Genomic DNA, 13,577 nt, shown 5'->3' with positions numbered 1-13,577 from the left:
CCCACTGACATTAACGCATCTCAGGTGTTTAAGTTCTTAACGAGATGTATCGCAAATTAAGACAACAGTGGCTGCTTATACCAGTTTTAATCATGGTGATGTTTAGTGGCTCTTTCCTTTTCATGAAGAATCATCACGTTAAAGTGTATTATGTTAGGACTACGGTGAGAACAACGGAAATGTCGATTTCGGTACTACCGGTGAAACATGTGACAAAGTCTTTAGCACAGTTGGGCAAAATGGACGAGATTAATAAATTTGTGTTGTTTTTGAATCAAGTTCCGAACTGTGGAGCAGAAGTCCTGATTTTTTTGTTGCAAAAAATGCAAGGACCGAACAGTTATAGGCATGTGAGGTTGAAGGGTGGTACTATGGGAAAGCTCGACAAAATCGAACAGGTACGACATTGTTTTTTAAGCACTTGTTATAGGTGTTTCAACAGAGCTGAAAAATAATTTAAATAAGGTACTCACATTCTCATTTCTCATTTTTGCAGCACAGACAGCAGCTACCACTATTACACTACTTTCTGTTTAAACAATAATTTAAAAAATGAACACCAGTGTATGTAAGTATACATACAACAGTGTAAACGCTTCTAAATCTCACATTTCATTTTTGTTATTTGAATTACGAAAAGGACTATTTTGTGAAACAAGAACCTCGGGTACACCCAAAACTAGACTAAAAATCTTTCCTAACTGATCCATTCATCCATTTGTGTACAAATTGTAAACTAATTAAGGTACTCGGACAACACCTGCAAGGACAAATATTGTCAAAATAAATTTATCGAATAATTAAACATCTTGTTGTTGTATAAAAACTCGAGTAAATAACTTTGAATCTTAACGATGACGTTATTTAATAGACATCTCAGCATTCCTTGATGGCAGAGTCGGATTATCATTAACTGCGGTTATATCATAACCCATTTTGGCGCCAATATTTGATTAAATGAGTACCAACCCACACTTTTGGGAAAAAATTAGAAAGCTATAATTTACCTGTGTGCGTGATATATATTGTCGCAGGTCATCGCATTTCTTATTCCGGTCCTGCCTCGGGTGACCTCAGAACGCGGTTATGAAAGAACGTTTCGAAAAATTGACAAACATCTTCGTTTCAACGAATTTGAGGGAAAGTGTAATAATTAATTCGCATCGTAAATTTTTGCAATTTTTCGATATTAATTTAAATGATGTCTGAAAGCTTAAATGTTGTTAAATGGCATTTAAAATAGTTTTCCGGGTATTATGTAGATGGTTGTATTTGGCGAAGGTTCTTTAGCCGCAGGCTCTTTATTGTGTGATGCTGATTCATGACCTATGCTGAGGGAATTTAGTTCGAAGGTTTTCTTCCTGGATGATTCATAATTTAATTTGCAAGAAGTGCAGCGAAATTATCCCCGATTCAGTGGTTATTGGTAAGCATTTGGTGCAATCGGGACAATAAAGTTATCTGTTTAATTAACCGAGAAGCTACAGTTGGATGCATATTCAGTTATGCAAACTTGAGATGTTTACTGTTCTATTTGGTGAATTAAATTTGCATTGGTATTGGAAAAATCTAAAATTGGAAAAGCATGGTTCATTGCAGCGTAAATTTTGTTCTGATACTGCTCTGAAACGTGACTGCATCATTCAGTTTATTAAATTTCAAAAATTCAGGGAAATATACTGGAGTGGAGACTTTAATCATTTTGAAAATTTGCAAAATTTAAAAAGAAATTTACGGACTTTAGGAAGGATTTTATTTAATTTTTTTGTTTTCAGTTGCTGATGATGAAACAATTAGAAACGTCTTATTAGTTTCTAGTTACGTTGGAAGTTCGATACAGTTAAACTGTGCCAAAAAAAACTCTCTTGCACGGTCATTAGATTTAATTATCCAAATAATGTTAATAGAGATCAGTGATGAATGAAAACGATTGATGGAACAAATTCAGTCAATGGAACTTCGACATTTTAAAAATTTTACACAAAAAAGTTTCCAGGAATTGAGGAAAATATAGTCCAACGGTGACACTTCAGTTCTTTCTTATCTTATACAAGGCGTTTTATAGTGTAAATTGGTGGAATCTTTAAGTTAAGAATTGTAAATGCGGTTTTAATTTGTTACGGTTTCAAACTTTACTCATTGACTATTCATGCGCACATATCAAATGTTTCCAGTTATTAAATATAAATGCGGAATAAATGTGTAAATAACAATAAAGAGGGAAAAGTTCACCGAAGTTCAGATAGTTCTCGGTTAACCTATAACTAGCTACATCAAGGATAGGTAGGAATCAGAAAACATTTTTTTAGTTTGTACTAAAATCGCCTAACTTCATTAGATACATTACGTAAAGTTTGTAACTCATAAGTATTGAGATACTTTATTTTATTTGCTATTTTTATTGTGACATAAGTAAGTAAAAAGTGATTTTATTCAACTCTTGTTTCAAAATATATTTGAATTGAAATTCCCTGAAAAAATAAACTTTTCAAAAAAAAGTAAACTTTTGTATTTGAAAATTAGTTGTCCTAGTTGTTATTTCATCATTACGGAGGTATTTATTTATGGATTTTGTGTCAGTATGTTAATGCCCTGATATTTTATTTGGTGCTTCCAATTATCAGCAGGTAAAATTAAAAACTATAAATAAAAATATGACGTACTGCCGACAATAACAGGACAATTTTCTAATCTACAACAGGCTTGTAAACAATAATTCATTGTTTTAAAGATAGCCCATAAACGTAAATCAATAACTAAACCGTATGTTTAATTATTATTCGTTAGTGGAGGCCTCTCTGGGGCAAAATCACGTCGCTTTTGTTCCTTTCGGTTGCACTAATTACCCAAGATTCAGTTGCGAAAATTAGAATGTGAGATTTTGAATGCTTTTGGATTTGACCATGAACTTGATATGATATTACTGTCCTGCAATCAGTCTGTTGACACCTTTTTGGTGAAACTCCATTAATATTCATGATTCGATCCGATCAACGTGATTTTTTCCAGGAGGAATTTGTCGATGGAGTTTACACAGTGATGAGAGAAGAAGCCGTGCCATTAAGCTTTGATCGACAAATGTACTTCGTCAATTATACTCTGTTTGACAAGCAATCACCGACATACATCAATTTAATTAGAGAACCAGCCGATAAGGCTTTGTCGAGGTTAATAATTATGTCTATTTTAAATCTATTTATATTATTATCAAACCACGTGCTGTCACTGTTTTAGGTCATTCTACCATAAAAAAGATAAGAGTGATAAGAACGATCTTGTCTACTGTCTTATCAGAGGGAAGTCGAATTGCACAACTGCACGACTCGACCCTGAGAAACTCACAGTTCCGTATTTTTGTGGACACGATCCTAAATGTTTGTAAGCTATAAACAACTGACTTAAGTCATAATAACTAAATATAGTCGGATTTTCGTATGATGAAGTCTTTAAGTCACAAAAAACATGATGCGAAATATGAAGATTTATGCGAAACTGTATCAGTATTTATTTTCAGAGAACGCTAAGTAATTGACCGATGCTGTTGCTGCAAGATAAAATGTTTTTATGACATTTAATTTTAATTATTTCCTATTTTTTAGTTATTTTTCTTGTTCTAATGAAAGTCCGACTGTATATGAAACATTAAAAAATACTGCGTCAACTTAAGCAACCGGCTGTTAGAAAGCTACAGGGAATAATAATAAGTAGTACAATAGCACTGTTTAATTAAAAGTTTGCCTTGGAAAATACTTGATATTTGTTTTTACGATAAGTAATTTTTTTGTATGTTTATCCAGAAACACACTTAGAAATAAATAACACAACAAGTTAGTCTGAACAAAATCGGTTAATTATTTTTGTGGTGCTATAGAACCTACTATTTATTTAACTCCGGGGTTTTAAAAACTATTGTTGAAGTTGACGTGATGGTAGAAAAAATGTTAAATTTTTTTGTTTAGTTTGAACGACCAATGGTCTCTACAAACCGCGAAACGGAACGTGGAGAGATATTACCCCGTGGTGGGAGTTTTGGAAGAAATGAACACAACTTTGGACGTATTTGAACATAAAATCCCATATTTTTTCAAAGGGGTTCAAAACGTGTACAAAAAGAAAATGATCGGTCGGTTTGCCCACTTCTTGCTTATTGTTTAAATAACAATGTTCTTTCAGGTCCCTTTACCAGTAAAAAAACTCGGCAGCTCAGACCGAAAATCCGGAAGCACCTACAACGAATCTTGGCAAAGGAATATGACTTTTACAATTGGGTCAAGCGGCGCCTATTTAAGCAATTACAAATGCTCTACGGCGACCACCACTCACACTAGGTGCCAATAACGTAAAATAAAACCATACCAAAGACTGTACAATCAATTTATTATAATTACACTTATCCATCGACAAAATGCATTAACAGTGCAAGCTTGAGTAGAAAAAAATCATGTTGACATATAAATAAACCATGACACAAATGGTCACAGTCAGTGTTAATCATTTCTTCTTAGCGTCCTTCAGACCTGCACCAGCGTTAAACTTGAAGAAGATTATATCTCCGTCTTCTACTACATAGTTGCGGCCTTGTTGTCGATATTTTCCTGCGGCTTTGCAGGAGGCTTCAGAGCCCTCTTCTTTGAAGTCGATGAACTTCATTACTTCGGCCATGATGAAACCTTTCTCGAAGTCGGTGTGGATGCGACCTGCGGCTTGTGGCGCTTTGGTGCCTTTCTGTAAGTAAAGCGGAACGATGAGAGAGGGCGCTACGTGCCGTAAGCTCTGATAAATTCTTCGAACGACTAGTATGCAATATGCATATTTAGTTCCAACTTACTAAAACAAATCATATCCTTTTGTGTTTCTATATTTGACTTTGGTTAAGTCAACACTTTCAGTTGTTCTTGCTCAGGCGTTAATAACTTTTTAATCACAGAATTTCGTCAACGAAATTGAATATAATTTCAGTTTTATCAATTCTATAACGTTAAACGCAATTTTATATAAATTATTGACATAATCGCTATGTGAAAAATATGCTGCCCATCCCTACATTTGACCGTGATAAACTCCCACTGTCTTAATTAAATCCCTTGGAATCCATTATTTTACTTCTTGACGACAATCCTTAGGTACCTGTGTCTACATAGCAAGATTTGAGAACAAAAAATCATTTAATCATCGATCACAATTTAATCATTTGACTTTTTTTGTATAGCACGTTATATCTAGTAATTCAATTCCAACCCATAAGCTTCCGTTTTCATTATTTTCGCCGGCCATGCCAATAAAAACTGTAATTTACTTGCAAACAAGCAATTCATTTCAAAATTCTTCTGTGTATGAAAAAATGACGACCACAAGCTCGGCAAATTGTCTAAATTAGCGGTAAAATTTCCGCCGATTCGCCACGTGCATCACGTCTGAAATCACTAGCAAATTCCATTCGTTTTCCATTTTTCGCTGCCGACTGTTCGGGAGCATTCTTATGCAAATTGTCGAAAGACAATTTTAGGGTAAGGGTAATTTATTTAGTTTGCTTTGCCAGTCATTTAATGGGCCTTTTATTTTCACTTGTCGTAGTTCCCGTCGCATTCAGAACCCGCCGACCAAGTTAACTTTTCAATGCAGGGATAAAGAGACATTCGGGGGATAATTTGGATATGCTGTCGTGAATATATTAAAGAATACAAACCTGAATCGTCCATGCTTTCACTTCGTCGGGGCCCGACGTGAAGAAGTATTCCAGCTGGAGGGCTTTGTAGCCTTGGACGATGATCTTGTCCAGCGCACTAAAATGAAATACACATTACGATGTTTATGCCGTAGTTTTTACTACATATTCGATTGTCCGCCCATTTACTAGATGGTATTTGTGTGGTGGACCGTTTTATAACGTCTTTTTAACGCCCGGTCCTCCTATTTATTCTTTTTCAGATCTGTTATGAGCTTTTAATTGCATATTTCTAAAATGTGCTCGAAATTTTATGGAAACAAGAACTGATTTTGGCCTGCTGCACCTTCAAAATGACAATATAATAACACACGCGTTATTCGCAGACATTACGATCAAAACGCTATTTTGACATCATTTCACTTTTTCTGCGCCGCTCTCAAAATTGCCCTCTTTAACAAACGACAACCAATCTACTAAATGACTCTAGTGTTGTCTCTTTTCAGCCCCGGACTGAAGGTGTTTAAACATAATTGTTGTGTAGGACGTCTGCAGGTATAATATAATTTAATGCGACAGTTGACTTGGCTTTTTCTTCAATTGCACTCCATAAAACGCAGCCTGCATTGGTTTTTTTGATAGGATTGTGTGAATAAATATTCACGTAAAGAATGTGATAAGGGTTATTTATTCGAAGTGTAAATATGTACTTGGTGGTATCACGCGATATAGCCGGTTTAAAAAAACTAAAGAACCGAATATTTTATTTCTAGGAAAAAAAACAAAATATCAAAATTGTTGTCTTAATGTTTAACTGAATTAAACACATTTCAATTTTGTCAAAATCTATTTTGCTTTGCAAAAAAAAAAATTATTACACTAAGTATGAATAACTGTGGAAATAATGTTCAGTAATATTTTTAATTACAGGGTATAATACAGAATGGGGCAAATGTTTAAGTACTTTGAAAATAATTAAACTCCGTGGTGTGAAATTTGAAACAACCTGTAGCATAAATTTAGTATGTAACAATAATACCATGATTTTGAAATTTTTTGAACTACACACTGCACATAACACATGAGACTTTGTATAAGGGAAACTTGCCTATGATGACATGGTGCCTATGATTGCATACCCACAAATTTTTTGGACCATTTGAATTTCGCGGTCAAATCACCTGTTCAAGAAATTGCCATTACTGGTACATGAATGACTAAAAACCAGTGTGCCTATCGGGCTGTTTTTTGGAAGTCAGAAAAAGAAGTGAAATGTCGGTCACTCTTGAATAAATTTTGTACATTTGCCAAACCCAGGGGCACACATTTAATTCATGTTTTCTGTACATGTGCTGCATTTAATACAGGTGCCAGTTTAGGGTTATGCCGTAATTGAAAAAATACAGAGACGGCGGCCGGACGGCGTTCGCTAAAAAAGCCTGGAAGCGGAGGTCGCGATGGATGCTTTAGACGAGTCTAGAAGCGGTGACGGCGGCGTTTCGAGCAGACAATGGGAGAAGTCTAGTCGAATCCATTCCAGTCGGAATTATTTTGTACATAATCGCTGTGTAATCAGTCATGTAAATTTCAGTTATTGAGAAATAAATTGTTGAGTTTTAGCCACGCCGATTGTCAAATACGCATCCAAGGTAACAATAATGTAAAAAACCTTTTTAAAAAAGAAAAAGAAACAGCTGGTAATAAATGGATACCGGGATTTTTAAAACGGAATTCACAGATATCTCTCAGAAGGCCTGAAAATACCGCGGCTGCACGAGCCTTCAATAAAGACAATATCGTTGTATATTTTAAATCTCTCAATGAGGTTATGCAAAAATATAAGTTTCCACCAGAAAATATCTACAACGTCAGCGAATTTTATTCCCAAGAAGAAGAATGAAAATGAGCTGGTGGACAACGCTCCAATAGGCAGCAAAGATTATTTTGTACAATGGTTGGAACATTTTGTACATTATACACTAAAGCTTCGAATGAAAACAAGGTTCTCGTCTTTTTGGACGGCCACGGTAGTCGCACATAGGTGATACCACACTGTTTCCCCGCATATTGTACCTACCGTCTACTGGAACTTATTATAGCCAAGAAATTCTGACCTAACTTAAGCAAAATCCTGGCAGAATCGACACAGATTTCCAAGTGGCTGCTCAGCTGCTAAAGCTTATTTGAAAGCTGATACACCCGCAAATGCAGTATACGCTTTTGCCAAAACGGGAATATATCCCTTCGACGACAACATCTTTCCAGAGTGGATGTTCCAACCCTCTTCCACAACTGATAGACCGTTAACCGAACAAGATCAATGCCAAAATGATCAAGAAGGCGTAGACGTTGAACTGCCTAAATCAGGCTCTGGGACAGAGAAACGCTTTAGAAAACCTACCACAAAAGGATAAATCCCACGCCAGACGTTGATAAATGAAAAGGGAAGTAGAAGAAACAGCAAAAAAAGAAAGGGAGTAGTTATCAAGAAAAGCAAAAGAGAAGATTTTGGTTGAAGAAGAAAATGACGATATCAGTGACGATGAAGAAGTTGAAGACATTGATCACGATGAAGCCAATGTTGTATGTTTATGTTACAATGATGTGTTCTCTAGGTCGAAAACAAGATGCGATTTCATGTCAGGAGTGTCATTCCTGGTATCACAGTGTGTGCACGTGTATCGACAAAAGAACCAAGCAATTCATCTGCTAACTTTGTAAATAACACTTTTTGTTAAGTTTTGCTTTGATGTTTCATTATTTGATGATTTCCATTTTGTTTATACGTTTATTGATTTGGTTTGCTACAATATTTAATAAAAATTTAGGGTGTGCCATCATAAGAAAAGTATTACCGATGATCGCACATTTCATAGTTTTTGATTCCAATCTTTTTTCAAAAAAAGTGTAAATGTATTGAAAATTTGATGAATTACTATCAGTATCAATATAATTTCTTATTTAAATTACTAAATTACCCCCCCAAAAAAAAACTTCAATGTATAGTAATGTAACAAAGTTAAATATAGCATCAGAGGCAGGTTTCTCCTATGTTTAATCCGTCACATTATTTAATGAAAACGCTGAAATCCGACGATTCAAACTAATATAATGAATTTCATTTCTCCCGAGGCGAAGCCGAGGGTCAGCTAAATTTTCAAAATTTATAGTTCTAAAAGCACTGTCTACGACGATCTTTCGTGGGCAGCGAAATTACCATTTCTTTCCGTCGTGCAGCAAAACCCTTTATACATTTAGGCACAATGGCAATCACTGCAAATCCTCGACTCTTGCCATTCATTACCGTCAGACGATTTTATCATCGGGGTAATTTTATTGTTTGAAAATGGCACCACCCTGAAATCGGGGCTCGTCACGTCACACAACCCAAGCAAAAAAACACCTTCTGATGATGATGATAATAATAACGATGTCCGTACGAACTTGTGCCTTTAGTTTTTGTGAATGATTCACGAGAGGACCAGACGTAGATACGTTGGCTCTCGAAACCTGTCATTACGTATATTCGAGATACCGCCAGACGTGGTCAGGATCCAGATGAATATGTCATTTGATCGTTATTTTTAATGGAAGAGGAGGATAATTTAGCCGGGCAACACTTGGGGCGATAACACGAAATTTCGATTAAATTATACGTAATTTCCGAGGCAGCTTTCAATCAACATTCGTTATTCCCGATGATCAATTATTGTTTTATTCTATACGTTGAATTTTTGAGGAGGATTCGACATCGCGTGGCGATAATCGCGACTATAACAAAGCCATACATCACCGCTAATAAGACAAGATGTGCAATTAGGGGGATGGTATGAAAAGAGTTGCTAGTTTTAGGGCCCGTGGCTAAAAAGTATGTTGCCGTAAAAGAGCTAATAGGCCACACGTTTTAGCCACAATGCGATGCTCACCTGCCAACGCCGATCTCCTCCAAGTGTTTTTTTCGCAGAGAAGGATCTTCGTATTCTTCCATCAGTTTGTGCTCGAAAGCGCCAGAAAATGGGATGATTAGCGCCCCGGGATCATTTTTGTCAACCCATTCTTTGATCTTTATTAACCTGTCGAACAGACCAGAAAAAAGCGGTAAGGGTTTACGTGATGGACGAACAAAGAAGTTCCACGAAAGGGAACATGTGCTCTCGAATAATATAAATATAGTCGCCTGTTTAGCGTTTCAATAATGCATTCGGTTCGATATTATTAATAACGGTGGAGGGATGGCGGCTTCTCACGATTCTAAATTAATAAAACTTTTAAATTATTGATGGGGAGTGATGGACGTAACGAAATCCGCATTGCGATAGGGGAGAGGTTGGGCACGGGGCTGGACCTAGCCCGTGATTATTGAGCACCTTCTTTTGGACTTTTTTAACTCATGACTCGGATGTGATGATTCCATTTTCGCTCGCGTTTTGATAAATTATACCTATGATAACGTATCCATAAATTATTGCTTCACCAATCACGAACGAAATTTATAGTTTTATAAACTTCCCGTTCATTTTTTATAAATTAGCTTGATAAATTTATTACTGGTTTACACGAAAATTTCACTACTGAAATGAAATATTACACGTTTTTGCATTTCTTTTTTCCAATGAATTAGCAAATGAGGAATATCTATCCACTGCATGACTGTTGGGAAACCCTGTAGTTTTTCGCTACGATTAATTTAATTCCGTGTTACCAGTTATTTTATTATTACAGTGATTCGTAACCCTGTACTGTACATTTTATTCTAAGTCATAATTAAGTCCTCTCGTCTTCTGTGACACGAGTTACCGGTATTGAATAGTGAATTAAGCGCGATTGATAGTGTCCGCGGTGAAGATCAAAGCAATCAGCGGCCATTATAGGACCAAGAGTAGTACGAATACTCAGCACTCCTGTATTGTTGGTAATTAAGCCAATGTTGCCGCCGAACATTGTTGGTCTATTGTCTGAACTGGAGAGATACTTTTGGTTGCCATTACAGTGGATGATGTTGCGTTTAACAACAAGAGGTGTCTTGAATGACGGCAATTGGGAACCGATTGAGGAACGTCCGACAAACTTGTATAGAAAGCTTTTTAGAGCGATTTAACTGTCACAAAATATTGATTTCATTACGGAGCGATTTAAGTAAATACAAATTTACTCACCATTTGTTCTTTTTCTTGATGTAGTCCTTCTCGGAGAGGTTCACTAAGTATATCGTCGGTTTTGACGTAAGAAAGAGGTATCTGTTCAATACTTCAATCTATAAAAAAACACAAAAAAAGGTGGGATAAATTGATTAAGAGAATTACTTATTGCTGCCACTCCTTTTGATTTTATTACCAACCTCCTTTTCAAATCGCAACTTTTAACCCTCCTTTGTGATGAATAAGTAATAATTCGGCTCGTAAATCTTTTGTAAAAGCTTGAAATTATATTTAATGCAGACGAGCATCGTTACAGTGTCTAACGAAATTTGTCCCGCCCGTCTTATTTTGCACTGAAAAATTTACTGCTGGGAACTGGTAATAAAAAATTCAGGAATAAATAATAATTAATGAAGTTATTCTTAACGAATTATGAAGCTCAAATTCGTGTCAGTTATTTTGAGTATTATTATGTACTACACGGGTTTTTACTTTACTGTGGCTTTGAATGAAGTACTACAATGTCCGTACTAGTTAAAATAAAAACTAAAACCTTAAAAGATACAAACGAATCACTTAAAGGGTTTCCTTTTGCATCCCAAGCGTAAGCGTAAGTATTGTAATCGAGTCCATTGGGCGACTGGCTGGTTTCATGTTTTTGAGACATTTCATGACCCCTAGAGTACGAAAAATTAGGTCTCCCGTTTCCGTCTGTCCGGGTTTTTATTAAGCAGATAATCTGGATCGATTGTTGCCAAATTTTATGTAGATGATAAAACGCAAACGAAAAGTGATTAAAAATGTCACAATGTAGGTACCGAAAAATTGAGCTTTTGGAAAAATGGCTTAAAAATTTATAAAAAAAATTCTGGAATATAGATCTCGCGTTCTAATTTTAAAAACAGCGTGTTTATGGTCCCTGACCAAAATTTTCGAAATATTTGCTTTGAACGTCAAATTTTTTACAAATTCTAAAATTTCCTGCATTTCAATTGGCAATTCGGAAAGAGTGCTAGAATTTTTCGACGAAATGAAGCCTGTTAAGGCCAATTATGATTCCAGTTGTAGTCACCAACATATGTAATGTTTATATATTTTTTGATACAGTTTGTTATTTAAGTTACATAACTTCTGGGGATAAAGTTTTAGTCGAAAAGACGAAGATGGTCGAAAAATGAGATGACGTCATCAAATTTTTGGTAGGAATAGTCAGACAACGCTTTATTATCTATATATCTAAAATTTTACAACTATTAAATCAGTAGTTGCAAGGTAATAAAAAGCGTCAGTAGACCACAGAGAACAAATAGACGAAACGGAGGAACTACTTTTTCATATTCTAAGATTTAGAAACGTCGAGGAAACATGAAATTGCCATACATGCATATTGTCTTCCCAGTTTAAAGTGGTTTTTATGATAGGTCCATTGTGTCGAAGTTAATGACGGGGACAATGGAGTAAATTCCTTGCCATAAATAAGAAAATGGTCGGTTCCTTGCAGGGCCGTACTTCGTTATTCAACTCATATTGTCCGTCATGGGGTAATAATGAGGTGATAATGTTTATTATCTTGTCATAAAAACCACTTTAAACTGGGAGTACAATACTATCTTATGCTCGTGAAGTAAAAAGAAATTAAAAACAAAAATGCAAGTGATCTGTGCCAACACAACTAGCAACAATAAATTTGGGAAAAAGTGCCACTCGATAGACAGTTAATTACAACTTTTTGAAACATTACACCGAAGAACCGGGATTTGTTGGACTGTATTTCAGGGGCGAGGGAACTTCTGTCAAAATTACTTTTTTTTCATATCAATTCAGGACATCAGCAGAATCAGCATTGTGTTGCGCCGTTTTAAAACCAACATTATCTGCATCTTTTGCATTATTTATCTCTGAATTCTACCGCACCGTGAGTGATGATGTCTGCCACCTCGACCTACACCTGACCAGATAAATCACTTCTCTCAATTACATAATCACCGATCAAAACTCGAAATTTCAACCACTCCAGCATGTCGAGCGACAAACACGATGACTCCGTACAATGCTAATGTGGTATAATATTATCACCACCTGGTGATTCGCTTTTTGTCGACTAGCATTGACACTCGTAGAGGGTTCCTCGGCCCAGCAGGAATCACTTACAGTGTTGGCAAGACATCTAACAGGTCGAAAATGACGTGCACATTCCCCACGAGTCGATTTATCATAAACTTTTTACCGGATGAATCGTAGAAATCATTCTATACTTACATCTTTCGCGTCCCAGTCGCCGAATCGTATGTGTTTCTTTTCGTCGACCAACACTCCTTTGATTTTACTTAGGGTGTCCTGTAACAAGTGAAAAATGAAAGATTAGCGCCTGCGACCTCCGACCTCCATGGGCCGATGAAACTAATAAGGCAACACCTGTGGGGTGGCGACCGCCCGCCGGCTTTCGCGGCGAGATGCTCCCGGCAGGGGGCGCCCCACCTTGCCGAGGCCCGTGCCCAGCGAGAGGCAACCTGTCAACCATTTGTACCTCGTAATCGAATTACGACTTTTATAAGGCCGAAATCAATTAGGGGATTATAACGGGGATGGATAGTGCGTGGTCACGGCGAGAGTGGAAGAGATATCAAAGGGCTTCCTTGATAAAATGTGATACTTCGAGTTGCTAGTCGAGTACTTCGTCTGGCTCATCTTAAATTTGAAAATTGTCTACTTTTTTACTAATTGTACTAAAATTTAAATCGGAGGCGAAAAGTCGCCACTTTTTTTAAATTGTC

General features: G+C 36.3%; 2 protein-coding genes across 2 annotated transcripts in view; one reads left to right on the top strand and one right to left on the bottom strand.

Moving 5' to 3' along the window:
- On the top strand, positions 1-4,478 carry LOC135142972 (uronyl 2-sulfotransferase-like). Its single transcript, XM_064074792.1, has 5 exons — positions 1-398; positions 3,010-3,167; positions 3,235-3,378; positions 3,960-4,123; positions 4,174-4,478. The coding sequence occupies exons 1-5, from the start codon at positions 45-47 to the stop codon at positions 4,326-4,328; spliced, it is 975 nt and encodes a 324-aa protein (XP_063930862.1). The 5' UTR covers positions 1-44; the 3' UTR covers positions 4,329-4,478.
- LOC135142961 (obg-like ATPase 1) overlaps positions 4,361-13,577 on the bottom strand; it is a 31,854-nt gene continuing 22,637 nt past the window's right edge. Inside the window, exons 6-10 of the mRNA XM_064074784.1 lie at positions 13,063-13,140; positions 10,822-10,919; positions 9,592-9,738; positions 5,687-5,783; positions 4,361-4,725 (exon numbers count right to left, since the gene is read on the bottom strand). Coding sequence (XP_063930854.1) covers positions 4,492-4,725; positions 5,687-5,783; positions 9,592-9,738; positions 10,822-10,919; positions 13,063-13,140 — 654 coding nt within the window. The 3' untranslated portion in view covers positions 4,361-4,491. The remainder of the gene's footprint in view (positions 4,726-5,686; positions 5,784-9,591; positions 9,739-10,821; positions 10,920-13,062; positions 13,141-13,577) is intronic.

This window comes from Zophobas morio, unplaced genomic scaffold, assembly GCF_036711695.1.
Source record: "Zophobas morio isolate AGI-343-1 ecotype UQ-CSIRO unplaced genomic scaffold, CSIRO_AGI_Zmor_V1 ptg000004l, whole genome shotgun sequence".
Classification (NCBI taxonomy): Eukaryota; Metazoa; Arthropoda; class Insecta; order Coleoptera; family Tenebrionidae; genus Zophobas; species Zophobas morio.
The sequence above is the reverse complement of the archived record's forward strand: the minus strand, read 5'-3'. Positions and strand labels throughout refer to the sequence as shown.

Excerpts from the sequence above, each read along its gene's own strand:
- LOC135142972 (XM_064074792.1), top strand. The coding sequence starts at position 45 with ATGTATCGCAAATTAAGACAACAGTGGCTGCTTATACCAGTTTTAATC. Across the intron at positions 3,379-3,959 it reads GGACACGATCCTAAATGTTT|TTTGAACGACCAATGGTCTC; the intron begins GTAAGCTATAAA and ends TTTTTTGTTTAG. Across the intron at positions 4,124-4,173 it reads GTACAAAAAGAAAATGATCG|GTCCCTTTACCAGTAAAAAA; the intron begins GTCGGTTTGCCC and ends ATGTTCTTTCAG.